Consider the following 21,501-nt stretch of genomic DNA (forward strand, 5'->3'; position numbering starts at 1 on the left):
CCCCAAACTCACACGTGTGCCTCAGAGGGACAAAGGACTTGCCCACGGTCCTCTGGTGAGTCAGGAGAAGCCAGGTCTCCTCAAGCTCAGCCCCTAGCCATTGTGCTACGTTGCCTGTCCCTCCAACCTTTCCACATGGAAGGAGAAGTAGGTGGGGCTACGTTTCCCCGGACAAGTGTTTGGGAAAACCAAATTGCTTTGCATTTGAGACAGAAAAGCTTTGCTACTTCATGTTTTCCTTGAGAAAGGCACTGCTGCTATCACAGCTGATCCATTTGAATCCCCGGCACACGGGAGGAGGGGAGGTTTTAATAAACTTGTGTCTGCTCTTTGCTCCGGGGTCCTCAGAGGAAAGATGCCAGGTACCGTTGCTGGCACTGACAGCGCAAGCAGGAGGGTGCGGAAGCGGCACTCACACCCACGAGAAGCATATTCCAGTGTCGATTTACTCCCCTTTAAGTGCTGCCTAGTTACCATCTCATGTAAGAAATCTCCTGCATTCCTCCCCTTTAATCTCCATTGATGGTTAGTACCAAACCTGTGTCTAATCCCCACAGACCTGTAGGAGCCGAACAGGAGAGTCAGAGAACAGTTGCTGCTGCATTTGTCGTTCCTTGGGTAAGCTAAATGTATTTCCTTAATAACCAGATGTTTTTCTTGGCGGTTCAGTGCAAAACAGGCAGACGCGAGCTGGGGTCTGGCCAGTCGAGTTTGAGATTACCCTTACTCCTATGTTTATAACAGCAAAATACTAGAGTACCGCTTTGCAGAGACCGCTTGATGAGTACAGCATAGCGATCCCATGTGATGTGTTTCTTACAGGATGTGAGTTTTTTACTCTTAAAAGTATTTTAAATGGATATTAAAATGTTTACCTGGAAAACAATGTGATTCTGCATGAGTTCATCCCTGACTCCAGGTGAATGCACTGCTTCCATACCAGCACAGTAGCTGGGTGAATACACAGGGCTTTCGTGTGCGTTTGGTTTTAACTGCTTCCCTTTCTTCTGCTGGCCCCTAAAACACATCAAAGTCTGCATTAGTTTCTCCATTCACATGCAGAGTGCTTGCTTTGTTGCATTCTGCAGCGTCAGTCTTTTAACACTGTATTCCCTCCTTCCTTTTATTTTTTTAAAGAACTTCTTGCTAGTCCTAAAGACAAAGCCATAAAAAAGCTGTTGTCATACCCTCCTCACGTAACTTGGCAAGATCATGAATCGCGCCGTACAGCAATTTTGCTAATGCAGTGTATCCATTCAGAAGCAGAAAAGCCTGTCTGCAGATGGATCTGCTACTGGGGGATGTGAAAGCTGAACAAAGGTCATAACGACACTCATTAAATTCTAAGCAGCGATGTGTCGTTGCCTAGATCTGACCGAACGAAGCGGCAGTCAAATTTATTGATCTAATCTCTGATAAATCCCTAAGGTTAAACGTGAATATTGAAACTACTTGCCACTTAAAGGACAGATGCTTGTCGGACTGAAGTAGCATAAGTGATCCAAGTGATACAGTCCTACACGCCGCTTCCTTTACTATTGTGGAGGTGGCTAAACAAATGAAAACCCTTTGCATTTTTTCATTAGCCAAGCATTAAGTGGGGAGCAGATCATTTTATTAGGCAAAACCAAGACACTGTGAATAAAAGGAGAGCCTATTACTTTGGCAGAGGAGCCTGATTAAGACAAACATGCTTGGTCTTCCCTCCTCCTGCCTTGTTGGGCTCTCCAAGTCTGCAGGTTTCAAGCAGTAGTTGAGTCCTGGGCGGTCCAGCGAGATAATGGGAAGATCTGCATGTGAAACACATGCTAATTGCATGTCAAGACACAATTGACAAATGAGGTGTGCTTTTTCAATCAAGCATGCAGAAGGATATGGAGAGAAGACACTCAGGAAAGACTGTTGTGCAAATATGCCAGTCTGAGCCCCAAATCGACTGATCTGACCTCTACTATGAAATTCTCCTTCCCTGTGAAAAATACTGCAATCAGTAGACCCAGTCTTTGGGTGGGGGGAGGTAGGAGACCTCATAAAGGAAAGGTCATCATAGTGTCAAGTTCTGAGTAAACCATTAAAACAAAGACGAGCCCTGTCCCAAGCACCCTGTTCTCTAGACGTCCAGCAAACAGCAACAGGTGGATAAATGCGCCAGGGGTAGGGGATAAGGAAATGCATAAAGGTATCTGAAAAGCACTCTGTGCCAGGAAGAGGAAGGCAGGCAGCTGCTTATCACTGCAGTTCTTATATGCCCCTATATGTAGGCACTTCAAGCCTTCAACCCTCGCAATAACCCCGCGTCTGTCGCTAATTATCCCCCTCCCTGTTTTTGTAAAGCAGGGGACTGAGAGGAGATGGGATTTGCTTAGGGGCAGAGAGAGTCCATAGGAAAGAGAGACCTAAACCCAGATCTTTGACCCAGCGACTACCCTGCCCCACATGAAAGTAGGGGGCAGCAAGGGAAGCTGCACTATGAGCCAATAAATAAATGCATGAACGCTGGGTATTTGAAAGCTGTATCCATTTACAAGAAGAACTGCTGTCCGTGGACATGTAAGCCAGCGTCAAATGACTGTAAGGTTTCATCTGCGTTCAGAAATGCCCGACCCTACCGTACTTGTGTGCTAATGGAGCAAAGCAATGTGGCAAGCACAGTTTACACAGCTGTTGACTTGATCTGTTAACAGAGAGACTGTTAAGTGGAGCGGGCAGTGTATGAGCGCAGAGAGATCAGACATGGCAGAGGTGCCTTCCCATGCCATACCTTCTGCGGTTCTTGGTAGGTAGGAATGAGACTATGGCTGGGCATCACGGGGAGCCCGCAAAGATCACCATCATTCTCTGTCTGGCTTCTGTTTCTTGCTTGGGGGGTTGTCTCTCTTGCTCTCTGTCGCATGCTGCTGGGGCCTGCAGGGAGGGTCCCTTCTGTGTTGCATGGTCCTTTCTCTCATCCTGGTGCCATCTCCCACATTTTTCACCAACTAAACGGAGAAAAAACCTGAATTGCTGCCCCTGGGCTGTTGCTCTTGATGGCTTGGTCCATCCAGCTCTTATCCGCTGCCCACGTGACCTGGCTGGTTTCTCCATGTCGCAGGATAAAGCATGCTGGCTAAGACCAGTTTGCCTAGACGCTTCTCATACGCTGGCTGGTCAGTGGCGGGTGTTGCTGGTCAGTGGCCTGGAGCAAAGGAATTAGTAGCTGTCAGTCTACTCCCCTTATGGACAGGTGGCAACATCTCAAAAAGTCTTCTTTATAGCTGGAGCCAGCTGACACATTTGCAGCACATTGACTGGATAGGACTGGAGACAGAGTCGCCTTGCCCGTAGAGGTAGGTTGCTCCAGAGTGGATCTGACCATACTGGAAGGCATGATGGCAAGGAAGCTTGAATTGCTGCTGGCCAGCAAGTATCTGACCTGTTGTGGAAAAGGGATTTAATGCCAATTCCATATCAAATAGTTCAGAGCAAATTTGTGCGTGCTGTGAATTGTGGGCGTGTGTGAACTGGCTGGAAAGAGACTGTTGTAGCACTCGTATCTGTTCCTTGGAATTTATTCTGGCATCTGAAATGCTGCCTTTGGATACAAAACTCACTCTCAGCCAACACCTGAGTGTCTGTGCTTGACAACCGATTCTTGCACGTGAGTTGAGCTCACGAGTTTGCGGAGAATGAAAGTGTTAGGGTGGAGGGAATTGGACTGGAAGGAAAACTTGCTTTCAGACACAATACAAGCATAGGATGGTTTTCACCATTTCTGTGACTTTAGCTTTGATAGGAAGTTCTTAGTAAACAGCCAACTGGAGCACCTTTCCATCAAGGCTTGCATTTCCAGCTGTCACAGGCACATCAGAATCCAGAAAGTAGCTAAAGGTCAGTTCTGACTTGGCCTTTAAAGAGGACGTAGACCAAAGCTGCCTTTTTATTTTTTGCAGCTGAGTCAATTCCTCTTTCAATGAAGTAGAATTAACCTTTGGGATGCTATGCTGAGAATCCCAAAATGATACAACCATGATCATGAAGGTGACAAATTAGGCACCGTGAGAATTAAAAATCAACTCTGGGTGTTATGAGACATAGACTTTCAGCTTTGTTTCTGCTCCAGTGCTTTCTGCCTCTTCTGAGCACTTTGTTTTCCACACAAAATTTGGTTTCTGTCTCCCAAAGACTCAGCCGTGTCTTAAGGGCTTTTATAGGATGATATAATTGCTCCCAAGAAGCAAGATGTTGAGTGTCAAAGGCAGTGTTATCAGCATCCAATCCCATTCTATTTAAATGAAGAATTTTCCTTATATCCAGGTGAGAAAAGCCTCCTCCAGGGTCTAAAACTAATATTGTTTCCAAATACCTCTTCTCAGCTAAGTCGAGAGCTTTTGAGGGGGGTTCACCTTTCAATATATAGTCCAGCTCTGCATTGTTAGACTTCCTATTAAGAGTGCTCAGATTTAGTGTTAATATTGCCTTTCATAAGTGGTGGTGTTATTTGTCTTGCAACAGTGCTGTACAGCCTCTGCCCTAATGAATTTAAGGACAAGAAAGAAAGGGACTTATCCAAGTCGTGGAGCCTAGGTCTTCTGAGCCCCAGTCAAGTGAACTGGAGAAATAGTCAGAGAGGTGAAGTCCAGTGCCTTCAGCCATGGGTGATAAGGTTAAGCACTTGAATCAGTGGCCTGAGCTTTTGCACAAGCAGAGCACCCACAGCTCCCAGTGAAGTGTCTGGGCACACCTCAAAGATTACAGACCCAAGTCTACACATGCTAGACAAAGTGCTGGCAGGCCATCCAGAAAGCTCGTGGCAGAGCTGGTGTTAGAGCACAAGAGTTGCTCGTTCATAGGAAAGTAGGGCTAGTCGTTTAGTCCAGCCCTGTGCTCAATGCAGGATCATCCCTGCTCATGCTCTGGCCAGGAGAAGGTGCTGCCTACTCAAAGTTTACAGACCAACAGCAAAGCAGAAGTTTATAGACCTCCGTGGGGATCAGAGTTAGGCCTTGCACTTTGCATGGGTCCATGCAGGCAGCAGCTGATGCAGCAGATGAGGACTGAGCCGTATGGGGGGCAGCAGTGGAGTGGAGCGGAGTGAGGCAGGGGGTTGTGGTGGCAGTGGGTTTCAAAGGAGCTACTGATCCACCAGTGAACACCAAAAAAACTCCCAGAGGGCTCACTAAGGAGTAGATACTGAGCCAAGTACAGCATGTTTGCTGCGCTGCCTGTGTGGAATAGGAGCTACAGCTGTTTTCCATCCTGCCCTTGCGCTGTGGCTAAATGCAGTCAATGCAACACCTTCCATCAGCACCAAATTCAAACCAACACTGAGAAAAACCAACCCCATTTCTCCTTGGGACATCACCGCCTCCCCTGTAGCCACCACTGTGAGGCGATAAGAATAATCACACTCCTAAGCAACAGCCATCCAGTTTCCACATGCATAATAAAAAGTCAGAGAGAGAGAGAAGTAATGTACTAGCTAAACCAGCGAAATGCCTGATGTGAACTTCCTTTGAGGGAACCTTAGCTCTTTTGACCCATTTCAATGTTCAAGCAACTAAGCAGCTCAAGTTGTAAGCTGCCTGAATCTTCAGCTGTACCTAATTTTTAATCCATTAAGTCAAGGGTGCCTTAGTAGGTTAGCATTAGCAGCCACCCAGCAATCTAATCACAGCTTTTATCACTATATATAAAGCAAAGTATAAACATTTATAATTGCCAGCATGTCACTTAACGACTATCCCCACATGGCAGTGTCACCATCTGGGCACTTGATTCTTATCCAGCCTTTCTAATATTAACTGCAGTGCACATTTGCATTCTGATAATATTTGATACAGAAGGTCCAGTGTGACTCAATATCGGTTCTGGGGGTGGCAGTGAGTTGAGCGTCCTGGTAATTTTCAAGAAGGGTTATTATTGTGAGCCATTTTCTCCAAAAGACCATTTTCCTTGTGGAGGAGGACATGTTGCATTTCAAAATCTAGCATCCGCAGTCGTTTTGTGAGTCAAAATCTTTCATGTTATACCTGCATCAGCAGTTTATTGTGTGGGTGTGAAATTCCATCTCCCTGCTTCTTGCCTGTGAAAGATCCACAGCAAAAGCTCGGGTCCTCCAAGGGAAAATCTGAGCATGCACATATTCATGAGGAGTTATTGATGTGTGGCCCCGTCTCCCTCCTGCTTTGGACTCTGAGTTCCTGACCCAACCGACCAGCTCTCTTCCCTCTTCTTGGCAGAGTTCCCTGCATCAACTCTGGAGAAGATGGGCCGCATGGAAGAGGATGACAGCCGCTCCTGGAAGAAGCAGACCAGCAACATCCGGAAAACATTCATCTTCATGGAGGCACTGGGATCGTAAGTACATCAAGTAGCATGGGCGCTGTCTGGCCAGGGCCCCCATTGGAAATAAGGTTGAAAGTAGCTAACACTTACGGTGGAAGGGGAGACAGGGAAGCAAGAAAGAGATGCACACTTAAGAGAGTGAGTAAGAAAATAGTTTACATAACAGAGAAAAGTCAGCCAATCTAGTGGGAATAGCACTTTTACATAATAAAAGGGCGATAGTAGAAGTTCCTGCCAAGTATTTATCATTTTATTTATATTACTGTCCTCAGTGGAGCTACTTTTCAAATAGGTCCCTTCTCCCTTTTGCCAAGCTTCACTATCTTTCCATTTCCCATCACCTTTCCCTGTCTTTTGACCAATACTATGTGGCCGCAGTATAGTCATATGATCATATAAGAGCCAGCAAAACTTTGGGGACAGGTTTAGGAGCCAGGAACCCCTAGCTTCCCCACCCTGGACAATCTTGGTTTGATATTAAATAAGTCCCTTAAGTTCTTTAGCTGTTTCCCTGGAGCATATAGGGAGGCAGTTGTACCCTCACAGCATACGTAAGTGTATATGATAGTGGAGGAAAAAGGATTTGTAGGAATACATTTACACTGCTTTCATGCTCGTTTCAGTAATGGTTTGCTTGCAAAAAGTCTTGAACTACTCTGAGAATGGCTGCTAGAGATGTGCTGGGGATTTAATTATATTAATAGGGGATTATTGCCTATGCTGCACATGTCTGGCCATACAGGTGTCCCAGCCCTGCATCCACTCATGCATGCACCTGTCACGAGGCCAGCAACTTCTTTCCAACGTGGAGCTTCTCTATTTCCACCTGCAAAGGATAGGAGTCGATGACCATCCCATGCACTTACACAGACACTGAGGCCAGTTTAAAATTACATTGATAGCAGGGCCCCATGTCTGCAGATGGAAAACCACAGACATTCCTGGAGGCTTGCACTCGGCTCTGCACGGCAAGCAGATTTGAGTGCAGACTGTTGGTGGGCGCGTGCAAAATACACACAAGGCAGCCGCCCGACAGTGAAGGCCTGGACTGAAAAGAGCATTTCCACTGAGCTGGAAACCACATGGGCAAATATTGAAGACAGGAAGGGGAAAAAAAACACCCCTGAGGCAGTGGCAGTGCCACTGGGGCACTGAATGGCTGCTTCTGCACAAGGTCCCTTGTGGGGGGGAAAAAAGTCCACTCTGCACAAGCTGGCAGAGCTTTAGCAGTAAGATCTGTGGTAGGAGGCCCAGTGTGGCCAAGGCTTCTGATTTTAAGCACCACATAGCCTAAATCTTCTCTGAGAAAATCTGTCTAAGCTGCACCAGTATTAGATCACAGCTCTGCTCTATTTAGAAGAGCTGTTCTCAGGGCATGCCAGGGCCCTGGGTGCTCTGATCCCTGGAGACAGCTGGATCTCAGCTTGTTCTATCGATTATTTGGAGAAAATCCTTCCTGCCTTTTCCTGAGCCTTTACAAAGCCTCATCCGGGCAGGCGCCGAGTGAATTTTCTGAGTTTTTTGTCTGGGAACTCTAGTACATCACTGAGCCTTGCAGGGAGATGTCCCTTGCTGCTGTGGTATGACTCGACCTCTTCTCCAGAGGGGCTTCTCACTGGCATGCCTGCTCCCTTCAGAAATGTTCATCTGCTGCAAAAAGGACATCTCTGTTCTACCCCTGCCCCTGGGAAGGGGCTGCTGTGCAGTGGTTAGAGCAGTGAGGTGTTTGGGACATGTTTTTTGTGGGGTCTGTTTCTGACATTGTCACTGGGATGGATGTGCAAATGTGAGGAGGACACTTGCTTCAGTGACATGTTCTCTGTGGCTCAGGGCTACCCATACAATGGCAGTCATGGTCAAGATGGTAGTCCCTGTACTGTCTTTCTACATACTGTGTTGTAACTTGGCCTGTTTCCATGTGCCGTGGGGTCTAGACTTGAGAACCCAGCTGCTTTCCCTGATTCTGCACTGAGTGATCATGTCTCATTTTCCCTATCTGGGATACAGGGATGATACCTCTTATGCAACTGGTTCATTATCCAGACAGGTCAGTGGATGCTTCGGTTACTGCCTGAAAACTTGATGCACACACCTTCCTGCTCCTCAGGCCTGAAATACGCCTGCGCAGAGGGTGCAGGTGAGGGGCTTGAGACCACGGCAACATACCCGGGACAGCCCAGCCAGTAGGTTGGCTGGGTCCGAGCTCCACAAGCCTCTGAGCCTTTGGAGTTGCACCAAATCAGGAGAAACACATACTTTCTGCCTACATCTGGCCCTTCCTTTGCAAGGCCTGATGACTACCCTGTCCTTTTGCCTTATCCCCAAGCTCAGAGCTCTGCGCAGCGTGTCTGGACGGCTGCTTTTCACTTGTGTCCTGTTCCCTGGCTCACGCCTGCCATGGATCACTGCAGGAATCCCTCCTCCCCCACCCCAGCTTAGCCCTGCATTGCAGCACTCCAGGAGCTCCCCTGTGCCTGTCATCTTGCCTGGCCAGCTGTCCTGTTCACTCATGCACTTCAGCCTTACATGATTCCCCTTTCCACTCTGAGCAGCCTCGTCCTGCAGTGCTGCAGGCTAGGTGGGAGGGGAAAAAGCCTGATGGGAGCATATACGTGTAGTAGGTATGCGTCTCATCAGGCCCTGTAAAAAGCCATGGAGAAGATGCACACTTCTGCTTTGGAGCTAGGACAAGGAGCAGCAGCTGTGCCTCCACCTCCCTGCTTCTGCTTCTCCAATTAGGCGAAGCCTCCCGAGGCCGAGGCCTGTCATCATGGGGCAGGAGGTGGCCAAGTGACACATCTGCAGTCACTGACGGCCTGCGAGCACCCTGGTGGGGTACCAAATTAAGCTGCGGCGCTCTCATTCTGTCACCCGCCTAATGAGGAGAACAAGCCCCCACAGGGCTTGTGTCCCAGCCAGCGGGCTCCACCATACGAAACGGGGATGCAGGGAGGAAGAGGAGAAGCTGGGGTGAATGCAAAGCAGGCCTGGCAACCAGAGCATGTGCTCAGTCTTCCTTATTCCCCTCCCGACTGCTGTCTGGAACGAGGGAAATAAGCGTGTGTGGTTTATTGTCTGCAGAGCTGTGGTGTAAAGCTTGTGGGAGAGATTCCCCTGGCAGTCGAGATCAATCAGTCCTTGGCCCAGCACCAACCGTGGCGAGTGCCCCGACTGTCAAGAACTTGGATGGGAGTATCCCCAAGTTCTTGGGGAAAGCTCAGATCAGTACCTAGCTCCCCTGAGGATCTGGATGGTCAGCACACGTGGCTCACTGTCCGCGGGCTCAGAGATGCTGTTTCACTTCTTCCCTCCCCCTTTCTACCATGCATGGTGGTTTTAGTCACCTGCCGTAACCAGTTCTGCCAATTCCCTGTGGCATAAGCTGGCTTCAATAAATTCCTACTGCAATAGGGCCCTGACTCCTGACTGGCACGCATAGATATTGCTATGCTACAGGTGCATCTTAAGATAAGAACAACTGATGAATTGGGGATTATGAGTGGAAACTTTCCAGAAGTCAGAAGGATGCCTTGCTCCACGCCTTCACAAACCAGAGCAGCAGGCATCCAAGTTTTATCTTGGCGGCTTAAACATTTTGCTTTTTCTCCCCCCTCCCCTTCCCACCATGTTCCACATACATGCCGATGACCTATTCCAACACATACGTTTTCTCTCTCTCCGAGTGAACAGTTGGACACGTTCTTTAACGTGCTCAGAACTGACAAAACTTTCTTATGGCCACGGAGGAGGAACTGAATTGTTTTCCTGAGCTTTCCTGTGAGGAAAAGCTGCAGCTGAGCTCTCATGCAAGCATTGCTGCTTTGAATCATATGTGGCTACGGTCAGCTCAAGAGGAAGTTCGATTCTTCAGCAGCTCAACTTCTGAAAGGGTGAGGCTGGAGAAAGCTTTGCTTTCTCTTAGTCAACTTGCTGCTTCATGAATTCTTAATATGGGGGACATCGTTATTTTAAACTGTTTAGGAATGATGTACAGAACAGATGCTCTAACATCTGATCTGTAGGCTGTTCGTTTCCTACTCCTGTGTTACAAGGAAAATTTGGTATTGGAAACTAGGATTCACTCAGCCTGCAGGGGTGTTTCGGCAGTAATTACTTCCCTGGCTAGTCACATTAAATAGGAAACTCGGGGAGAAAAAACAACAAATTGAGCGGCCGGTATTCTAGGAAATTCCAGGGATGGCAAGCGCCACGGAGAACCGAAGACATCAATCACACCGTTTTACCAGTCTTCCGGGGGAAAGCAGCTGGCAGAGTTGATCCAAAAGAAGGAAAAAGACAAACAACAGCTTAGCTGCTTTTGTGACTTCTTCCCCCCAGCCTCTCATGACGACAAAGAGCCATTGCTAATTCAGTGCTCAGGATTGGCTTCTCTGCGTGAACCTTTTGGCTGGAAGGGTGGACAGCCATCATGCACAAGGGATCGCTTGGTCTATCGGGACAAGTCAGAGCTAGAACAAGGAAACAGGCTTGGAAAAAATGTCAAGGGCTGAGTACCTGCAAATCCAGGCAGGCTTTTCTAGGTGTGTGGTGATGAGTAGATGTCTGGGGATTGGGATGTTTTGCAGCTAATGGTGTGTGCAGTGAGGGACTAGTTATTTACGCTTGTTTTACCAAGAGGAGGAGAAGGTGGACAGATACGTCCTTGGCACTGCTCCAGTTGAAGTCAAAAGGGAATTCACTTGCTGGTGCCCAGGCTGGACTTGACCTTGAGTACGAACGATATCCCTTGGGAGGCGTGCTTGTCGTCAGCCCTGACAGTGCCCCTTGCAGCAGGGAGTATTCTTCCTCCAAACTGCTTCCTTCTGTAAGGGATTTCCATCAAGCATTTCCTGGCAGTGCAAGCCAATAACATTGCAGTGATTGTCACAGCATCACTAAAGAAAGTCCCGTAACTTCAACAGCTCTTTGAGAAAGAAGCCCTTTCAGTGCAAGTTTCTCAGAAATTATCACTGGCGAAGATCTTGTGAATCAGCTTGAATAAATCCCCCCAAGTTTGCATCTTAAATTTCTAGCAAGTTCCTCAGCTATTCTGGGAACAGGCACTTTGCATAAGAATCCCCTTGTTTTCTCCTTCCAGCATGTCTCAGATGAGATTTGACCCTCAGTCATGCCCAGGAGCTCACATTGCCTTGGCAGCTCAAGGGGCCTCATCTGCAGGAGGAAGGAAGCAGAAAGTGGTGCCAGGGCCACTTAATTGTCACTCTTTCTTCTGTGTCACGAGCAGCTGCCACTGGCTAGCAAATATAACTGCAAGAGCAAGCAGCTGTGCACCAGATGGGTACAGCTCTGCGCTCAACCGAGCTATCAACAGAGAATCATAGAAAATGATGATTGGAAGGGACCTCAGGAGGTCACTTCTAGTCCACTCCCCTGCTCAAAGCAGGACCAGCCCCATCTATCTCATCCCAGCCAAGGCTTTGTCTACTCTGGTCTTGAAAACCTCCAAGAATGGAGGGAGAGTCAACAGCCTCTCTAGGTAGCCTATGCCAGTGCTGCACCACCCTCCTAGTGGGAATATTTTTCCTAATATCCAACCTCAACTTCCCTTGCTGCAACTTGAGCCCATTGCTCCTTGTCCTTCCATCTGCCCCCACTGAGAACAGCCCAGCTCCCTCCTCTTTGCAACCCCACTGCAGGTGCAGAGAGACTAGGACTGACTTACTGAAAGCCAGAGAGGTGGGAACAGCATCTCCACTGGCTCTTGCTTGGTCTCCAGTCTCTCTGCTCTCCTTGCATCTCCTCCCCTCTTGCTCTCATAAAGATTTGCAGCTTTAATGACAAGTCCCTCCATTAATAGCACCAATTAGCGTGCTATTAAGGTGCCAAAAAAGAGCACCAATTAATCTGCTGCTCCTTTGATGAGGATTACTTGAGACCAACGGGGGAAGGCAGTCAGCAACACCATCTCGGAACACGCGTTCAGCTGCCTCGGTAAAACCGCTAACAGGATTGTGAGCCCTGAGGCCGATATAAATAGTCACCCTTCGTCACAGTGAGCTGCTGGGAGGGATGTACTGGATGCTCATCAGTCATAGTCTGAGTTGGAGTGTACTATTCGAAGCAGGTTTTGCCAAAAGCCTAAGCAGGGGAGGTCAAATGCCAGGAGCAAACTTTACGTAATAGGCTGGGTGTGCCCAATTAGTTCACTTTTAAGCTTTACAGAACTGTTTCGTGCCCCCAGACAACATGCCAAGTAATATCTCACACCTCATGAAAATGCAGCCACCTCTGTAATGGGGTGCTCTCAGCTATGGTGAGCTGGGAGAGTAAAGAATAGCTATAACTGAAAAGGCAGAGGTGTGCAGGGGGGACAACATATCATTAGGCACTCGAGTTAGACTTTGGACTCTGCACTTGGGAGAAGAAAATGGGGGACCTGTAATCACCGTGGGCTTTGGGTCCTGACTCATCATAGTTATAGCAACACGCTGTTCCAGCTGGGCTCACGTGAGGATTTAGAAGGGAGGGTCCTGCCCAGTAAAAGAGCATGGGCTCTGAGAATTGCAGCCATATGCCATCACTTTGAAGCCTTCCCCATTGAGATCCTGCTCGCTGGATGCATATGCTGTCGACTGCATGTGGCATCTGCCTCCCCTGAGGTGGGCACTAAATCTGATTGACACCGCTGAAGATTTCTCATGGCCTGACATGTGCAAGAGTAGCTGCGTGGTTGTCTTTACTGGTGTGTTGTCATCCTGAGTGGCGGTACGGCTCTATATTTAGTCTCGCTGCTGGGGGTCCTTTTCAGCTATTGTTGAAGAGAAAAGCTGTGAATTTAACCCTTTCCCTATTAAACGTCTTCTCTTGTTACAAAACAGGTGCAAACACTGGGGATTTTCCTATTCTCTAAATGAAGTTGGCAAATGAGTTCTCTGTCTGTTGGGTCCAAGCAGGATTCTGTCAGGCCATACCCTCCTTTTGGGGTGCAAGAAGTTCAGAGCCATATTTACAAACGGCTTGTGCTATTGCATATTTGCATGTTGTCTTTGCCTTTTACTTTAGCTTCTTGCTATGCATTTGCTGACAGCTCTGTTGTCTATTGAAACACGTCTGGGTTTTGTCTCCACAGAGGTGCCTTTTCAGAAGTTTTCTTAGTGAAACAGAAGGCTACTGGCAAGCTGTTTGCTCTGAAGTGCATCAAGAAGTCTCCTCTCATTAGGGACTGCAGCTTGGAGAATGAAATAGCAGTGCTGAGAAAGTGAGTGCTTGGTGTTTTGTATTTTATTTTTTAAATGCAAATACAGCAAACCCAAGAGGGACTCTTCTAGAGACCAGAATCATGAGTTTTCCTGCTAGGGGCCATTAGCTATTGCTGCTGCACAGATCTGCATCAAATTACAGAAAGAAGAATGAGGTGAAAGGAAGAGAAGAAAAAACTAGCTTATACTTACATTTCCTTAAAATCAAAGATATTTGTAAAGTTTCTTTCCACATTCCCCTGCTCTTCACCACCCAAACGTAAGAGGACAACATGAGAAAAGGAGAATAACACAGACTAAAACCAAACGCTGTCAGGTGTGAAGAGAGATCAGGTGTTCACTTTTAATAAGCTAAGCAATGCACAGAATGAAAAGCGAAGGGGGCTGGTCCTTTACTAACTGGTGGCACATGTGACTGCATGCCAAATGCTCCTTTTCTGGTTTGTGCTAGTGTTAATATGATGCAGTGTTCAAGGCAAGGGAGAAGAGCCAGGAGCAAATGGGCATAAATTGGGAGCTGATGGGATTTTGCCCAGAGCAAAACTGGTGTAAAGCAAAAGGAGCATCAGGCCCCAGACTTCCATAGACCTGTGTTTTCTCTTTGCTGGTTGCAGAATAAAGCATGAAAACATTGTGACTCTGGAAGACATTTATGAGAGCGCAACTCACTTCTACCTGGTCATGCAGCTGTGAGTATCAGAGGATTCCCTTCATCCCAGTCCCCTGGGGAGATGTGCCCATTTCAGCACCCACAGAGGGATTCATTCCTGTACGTCGGAAATTGCCAAATGTACCCACTTCCCAGTGTTCCTCATAAACCAAATATGAGCAAGGAGGTTTAAAATTACCATGGACACTTCCCCATTGTGCCTAGGCATGGCTGCTTTTTATTATGCCATTAAAATGAGAGAGAGTAGGATCCACCTATGCAAACTAATTTCTTGCAGTTAATGGTGCAGAAAGGCGCATATTTTTCATTAAAGCTATGCTGTGCACTGAGCCCACAAAAGGGAAAATAGACAAGCTAGCTGGGGAAAACAGCTGAGAGCATCTCAGATGAGGCAGCTGAATTAAGTGTGGACTCGCTTATAAGGGTGTTCTCACACAGACTGACCCATAGCAAATCAAGCTGTGCAGTGGAGCCTGAAGACCACTCCAGACACAAGGTTGAAAGTCATAAGGGAAACTCATCTGAGCTTTCAGGGTTTCATGAAGAGCATTAGAGCACTGTGGCCATTTGGATTTACCAGGCTTTGCCATTCAAATGTGTTGGCTGTTTGCTTCATTGTAAGCAGCAGTTCTCTGTGTCAAAACTGCCCTGCTATATGGGGCAAGCCAAAACTTGCAAAGAAGGGGATGGGTCTTTGCCAGTGGGCGTGGACACAGACATGGTCACCAGGTTGATGAGTATAAGCAAGGTGAGGAAATGGAGGAAAATTCACCGATTCAGACATGAAGACAAGCTACTGCTCTCAGTTTGGACTCTGTGCTCTGTAACCAGGGGTGCTGTTTCTCTCTTACAGGGTGTCTGGTGGGGAGTTATTTGACCGAATCTTGGAACGAGGTGTTTTTACTGAGAAAGATGCGAGTGTGGTGATCAAGCAGGTCTTGGATGCAGTGAAGTATCTCCATGAAAATGGAATAGTTCACCGAGACTTAAAGGTATTTTTATATGGCACTTCCTATAGATCTTGTGGGTCAATGGACGTAACTGCCCCATGGAGCTCTCTAGGACACATAACAAAACCCTACAACACTCCGAAGCTCAGGTTCATAATGCTAGTCCTACCCCCTGGGTCAGTCTGGAGGCCAGACCTTCCACTTCTAGCACCAAGACCACATGCCTCTTCCATTTAACTGAAGTGGCAGCTGCGTTAGCTGGTGCAATAGCAGGTCACAGCAGCACATTTTTCCATATTATTCTCAATGTAGGCTAACGTGACTTCTCATTTTCTTTGAGTCATTGCCATACTTTGACTTCCAAGCCAGTGGGACAAACAGAAGGACAACCTAGGGGTAAAACCTCCATGGTCACTGCCCAGACTTTAGAGAACTTCTTGGAAGAGCAAGGGAACTACATTTACCTGCTAACTCACTCCAGGGGCTCTTTTATTGGGTGCACTTGTAGGGCAGGTCTTGAGTGGGTCAAAGCACAGTTTTGTGTTTATTCGTATATATCTACAGAGCCAGCAATGTATAAAATGGTATACATATCTAACAGGGTGCACGAACAGCGTCTTTTCTGGCCCACATTCTTTAGCCATCTAGCATTTCACTTCTTGAGGAGAGAACTAAAGATCTGGCTCCCCCAAATCCAGGCTATGACAATAACACCAAAATATACAACCACTTTGGACTTGAGAGTCCAACATATAGGTCAGCTTTAAAATAAAACCCTTATTGTGGTAGGATCCCAGGGTCCCAGAGAGGATGAGGGCCTCATTGGGATGGACTTACCATACAAAGTAAGATGGGCTGTGCCCCAACCAACCCAGGGCCTAGATGTATGCTGACATCCCCCTAACACTCCTGTGCGGCAGGGAGGTATTACCAGCCCTCCCTTCCCTGCACCTCTTACAGAAGGGGACTGCATTACAGGGGAGATAAAATGATGGACCAGGAGTCCCACAGGGTGTCTATGGCAGTTCTGAAATAAATCCAAGTGCCTTGAGCTTCCTCTCCCCTAGAAGATGAATGGGGTTTGTAACTGGTCAGCGTAGCAGGCAACAGCCCAGGTGAGGAGGGCACAGGGATTCATTTTGGCTCAGGACCAGCCAGCTTTTCACTAGTTTTGTGTATGAATCTACCAATGACCCAGTCACTTGAAGAATGTAATTGTCATGCTTAATTATTGCCAGTACAGTATTTTAAATTTGGACCTCTTTGCACACACAGCCAGAAAACCTGCTTTACCTGACTCCTGAAGAGAACTCCAAGATCATGATCACTGACTTCGGCTTGTCTAAAATGGAGCAGAACGGTATCATGTCCACGGCTTGTGGGACTCCAGGATATGTTGGTGAGCAAAGACTTGTGGGGTGGCTCTCAATGACAACAGGAAGAAAACCCTGTGCTCTTTTTAGAAGAAGGCGAAGAAAACAGCATGCAAATAGCAAAGTAAAGACTTGATAATCTGGCCTATAAGCAATACATTTTGGTATCTTTCTACATGTGGTTTTCACACATGGCAACAGGTCAGCAAAACTTCTGCAGTGGCTTCTGCGTTACTTGCCGTGTAGGAATTGGGCCAGGACATCTTTCTGGGCAGTAGAAACAATGCATGAATCACAGGATGAGGGTCCCTGGCCTGGGTTATTCAGGAAGCCAGGTGACTAGATCATCATAAGGCTTTTTTCTCACCTTAAAATCTGATTCAGTCAGCTTGTCTTTCTGATCCTTGTGGCCCAGCAGGCAGGCGTGCACTGACTCAATGTGGCCATATACATAGTACTCACTCTCCCTCCTGAATAAAAGCTTTATGAGACCAAGCCTATGAGAGACCATTTTTTCCCCTCCATCAGATCATTTGCATTCTTCAAATGCTTTATCCTGCCTATAATTCTGACTGCTTTTTATTTCCTGCAGCTCCAGAGGTCTTGGCCCAGAAACCGTACAGCAAAGCTGTAGACTGCTGGTCTATAGGCGTCATTACCTACATCTTGTGAGTATAAAGCAAGCAGGATCCTTGCTTTTCCAATAGATCATGGGGGCTTCCACTTTTCCCCACGTGTATCTGTACAAAGAGGGATATAATCAGGGTCCCCCACTCACTCACGCCTCTGCACCGGCTCACATGATCGCACCAGGTGCCGAGCAGCAGGGAATCAGTGCATCAGCCTGGAGTCCCATTCATGTTTCTTTATCGCATCCTGTGCACTATTCCTTGAGGAGCATTAAAAAATCATTCAGCCTCCCCTTTCGGCTTCTTCGACTCACCTGCTGTCTCATTAGCGTACCACTCAGCTGCATGCCAGCTGTGGCTTTGTTTTCCTATGAAGCTTTTTAACTTGTTTGTGCATTGTCACACATTCGCTGAGCTCCACAGGATGGATATGGGCAGCATCCTCCTCTGCCCCTGTAAATGCAGGATAGTGTATGTGTGGAGAGGTTGGAGGGAACTGACCCTTCCTTTTTCTGCTCTGCTCCAGGCTGTGTGGATACCCTCCTTTCTATGAAGAAACAGAATCCAAACTGTTTGAAAAGATTAAGGAAGGCTACTTTGAATTTGAATCTCCCTTTTGGGATGACATCTCTGAGTCAGGTAACTCTCTCCTCTCACAAATGTGCCATCTGCAATACAGGGCCTGCTTCCTTTGAATGGGCCAAAAGGGAGAGCAAGTGGAGAGCTTCAGCAAGTTGATTCTTGCTCCTCCTGTTCTCACAGCATCGCCCTGTCCCCGCTCTTTCAGGTAGCCAGGACAAGGTCTGCTCAGGGAAGCCTTAGGAGAGAAGTAGCAAAGGGTATGAAATGAATATGAATTGAATTACCCCAACAGAGCAACTGAACTGGCAGGGAAGGCTGTAAGTCAGCATTGAGTTACGCTGGCAGAGCTCTGAGAGGCTCTTAGCACTAGGATAGCTGAAAAGAGGCTGCATTGGCAGAGCTGCTGCAATAGCTCTCAGATCTCCTGCCTGCAATGCAGCCTCCTTGCCTCTTGCATTCCTCCATTCTGTAGCAGCAAATAGCCCTGAATTTTCTTTCCCTTTCACATACTTTTTCTGCACTGATATGATGTTGAGCTGCCTCCCTTCAGCCACCTTGCCTATAGCCACATTCAAACAGATGCTAGAAAATGCTTGTTAACAAATGTGACTGATGCTTCTCACCCCCGAGCACAGCTGGCCTGTGCAGCTCACTGCCACAAGGTGCTACTGAGGCCATGGGCTTTGCAGGGTCCTTCATAAAGGGACTGGATGTTTCCATGGATAAGAGGATATTTGCATGGATAGCAAACATACTACTAGAATCGAAAGGATTTGCAATCACAGGATTTGGGGAAGGGATATAAATAAACCCCCATTGCTTCAAGGCTTAGTCTAATGGAAGTTAGAGAAGAAATTGCTGGGGTAGGGAGAGGAGGGGAGCAGGTGTTTCCGTCTCTGCCTACTGCAGAGTGTCTTTCACTTGCCTCTGAAGCAGCTCTCAGAGCCTGGATGAGATGGTCTCAGCAGTGATAGAGCCCAGCAGTTCCCATAAATTTGGTACAAAGCCTGGCCTATCTCATTAAAAGAGCGCCATAATTCCTTGTCATTTATTCTCATCACTGACAGTACATCCCCATTCCTGTGTTGTTCTAGCATGGTGCTAAACACCAGAGTTACATGTGGAACAGGACATTTTCTCCCCAGCATTTGCCATGTCGGTGTGAGGGTTATTTCCTGGAAAGTACTGAGATCTCTTTCTCTCTCTCTGCCTTTCCCTCAAACAGCCAAGCATTTCATCAGTCATTTACTGGAGAAGGATCCAAACAAGAGGTTTAATTGCGAAGACGCCCTGAGGCACCCCTGGTAAGAGAACGTGGGCCCTGCAGTGAGGACCTGTGTAGCTCTGCAGCTTTTATTCACCAACCTTGGTATTTTGTGCTACCTTGCTAGCTGGCACCTCTAGCATGCTGGGGTCTAGTTCATCCCTGCAGTTTACCTTGCTGTCTGCCTTGGAACACCCTGTTTCTGTCATCACAAAAGAAACAAAATGATGCTTAATTAAAGATGCAACTTGTGTACTGTTTGCCTCCAAAATAAGGGGAAAGAAATCCCGCTCTGATATTTTCCAGACTTTGAAGTGTGTGTTTGTATTATGTTTTGTTGCTGTTTTTCCTTTGGGTTTAATTATTGCTGATTGAATGTACAAAGCAGTTAGCTGCCTCCAGAATGTAGAATGCCTCACAAATGCCATCTGCCTACAAGCCGGTTTCTTCTCTCCCCGTCTGCAGGATTAATGGAAATACAGCCCTTCACCGTGACATATACCCATCTGTCAGTGCTCAGATTCAGAAAAACTTTGCAAAGAGCAAATGGAAGGTAAGTTGTTTGCTGCTGGGAGCCTAGAACCACTTCCAAAGCAAATGCCAATTGCTGTCATCTAGCAATGAGCAAACCTTCAACTCTATGAGTAAGCACCCAAGAATATGGACCATTTTTCTCCAGAAATCAGACAGGGAGTCTTTTGCAATTGATATTATTTTTATTGCAGTTGCACCAAAGGTTCTCTAGTGTGACAGTCCCCAGCATGCTCTATGATATATATAGTGAGAGCACCTGTTCTACAGAGCTTAAAGTCTAGACAGGCAGGAGAAAGGATGGTTTGTTGCTGCGGGGACCCAAGACACTAACAGCTAAACTGGCTGCTGGTGGGACAAGAACTGTCTCTATGGGACTTTTGCTGCTCCGTTCAAAATGTGGATTCAGAGCTGTTCAGCTTTGGCCAGCCAGCCGTAGCCATGTCATGTCCCCCCAGTTGCCTTGTCTAGGAAGCAGGATGCAGTCAGTGGCTCGTCTTTTGTACGGCATAAACTAATCGGTGCTAGCCTACACAGCCCTGTCAGCCCTATCCTTGCAGCAAATAATCATTCCTGGAGGATGCAAAACCTGCTCATGCTGTAGCCTCCAGGCAGCTCAAAGCAGGAGATGGTCATGGCTGTGTTTTCTTTCCTCTCTCCTTTCTCAGCAAGCCTTCAATGCTGCAGCTGTCGTACACCACATGAAGAAACTCCACATGCACTGCCATGCAGAGGCTGAAACCAGCGTCCCCCTCATACAAGTGGTGGAAGCATCCCGACCCGGCAGCCCCTTAGTCACCAACTTAGAGGCTGTCAACCAAGACAAGAACACATTGCTGCCTCTCATCCCCATGTTGGCTTGTCAGAACTCCCCCGCTCAGCTGGACCAAAGCACAGGGGGGACAGAGAGGAAGACACAAGATTTCTTGGTTAACGGGTTCCTGCCAATAGACAGTAGCTTGATCCTGCCAGAAAATCAGAGCCCTTTTAATAGAACTTCTTGGGACTGCAGCCCAGCCTGTGTTGGGCATGAGAAAGCGAAGACGGGCTTCTGCTCTGATTCAGTGCTTCATAAAAAAGCTGTCAAATCCCAGTAGGTATCTGCGCCGCTAGCTGTGACTTCTGAGTCCTGTTTATCTCCAAAGCCCTATTCCTACATGTGGGACTGGGCTTGCTAGAAACATGTGATAGGTGCAGCAGGTTGCACCAGGGGTGGGAAAGGAGGAATAAGAGAGATGGAAACTCATGAAGACTAGATGGAGAGTGGTGGCCAGTCAAATCCTTTTTTGCCCTTGGGGTGCCCTGAGCACCAGCTTGGCCAGCTGACATGGCAGAGCTTGCAATGGGCTGATGTACTACAGGGCTTCAGTCTCCAGGATCTTTGACATGGTGCTTTCCACCAGCTACAGCAGGTTCCCACCAGACTGCAGGGCAGGAAGGACTTCCCCTTTTCCCCAAAATGTCACAAAGATCTTTTAAGATGTGATGCGCCTCCTTCTGGGGTACATGGGGGATGGCTCAGCTCCTAGGATTATGTGGGCATATTTTACCCAGCGTGTTCTTTGCTGTTGCAGGGGACCAAGGAACTTGCAGACCTTTGGTCTCTGTACCAAAGATCTTAAGTTTCTAATAGCATTGGTAGGTGGAGTGGGCGTCCAGTAATGTGTGTGATTGCGGGGCAGGTTGAAATAAACTTTCTTATGGATCTTGTCCATGGTTGCCTGAGACTTTAGGGGATAGACTCCATGGCCCAGTTGCTCACTTAAAGTCCTGGGTCACTTCTGTCTTGGTTAAAGCAGTGGTCCTGGTATTCAGTAAGTGTTACTCCCCCATATCCACTGACTTCGGCCTCTGGCTTCAAGAGAGCTGCACTGATTTACATGCACTGAACACCTGGCCCACTGCATATATTAAAACATGTACAGCTTTTGGGGTGCTTTTTTTTTTTTTTTTTTTTT

The 21,501-nt window shown here is 47.5% G+C and overlaps 1 protein-coding gene across 2 annotated transcripts in view; it reads left to right on the plus strand.

The window, feature by feature from the left end:
- The first annotated feature begins 275 nt into the window (after positions 1-275).
- CAMK1G (calcium/calmodulin dependent protein kinase IG) overlaps positions 276-21,501 on the plus strand; it is a 24,148-nt gene continuing 2,922 nt past the window's right edge. Inside the window, exons 1-12 of one of the 2 annotated variants that reach the window (XM_019514048.1) lie at positions 276-618; positions 2,685-2,776; positions 6,219-6,336; positions 13,415-13,543; positions 14,159-14,233; positions 15,068-15,206; positions 16,440-16,563; positions 17,130-17,205; positions 17,693-17,805; positions 18,974-19,052; positions 19,478-19,565; positions 20,212-20,636. In XM_019514048.1, the coding sequence (XP_019369593.1) occupies positions 2,713-2,776; positions 6,219-6,336; positions 13,415-13,543; positions 14,159-14,233; positions 15,068-15,206; positions 16,440-16,563; positions 17,130-17,205; positions 17,693-17,805; positions 18,974-19,052; positions 19,478-19,565; positions 20,212-20,636 (1,430 nt within the window). In that variant the 5' untranslated portion in view covers positions 276-618; positions 2,685-2,712. The remainder of the gene's footprint in view (positions 619-2,684; positions 2,777-6,218; positions 6,337-13,414; positions 13,544-14,158; positions 14,234-15,067; positions 15,207-16,439; positions 16,564-17,129; positions 17,206-17,692; positions 17,806-18,973; positions 19,053-19,477; positions 19,566-20,211; positions 20,637-21,501) is intronic. The other variant, XM_019514049.1, reaches the window with a different exon arrangement.

Source organism: Gavialis gangeticus, unplaced genomic scaffold (genome assembly GCF_001723915.1).
Source record: "Gavialis gangeticus isolate Ggan-Ray unplaced genomic scaffold, GavGan_comp1, whole genome shotgun sequence".
NCBI classification, from domain to species: domain Eukaryota; kingdom Metazoa; phylum Chordata; order Crocodylia; family Gavialidae; genus Gavialis; species Gavialis gangeticus.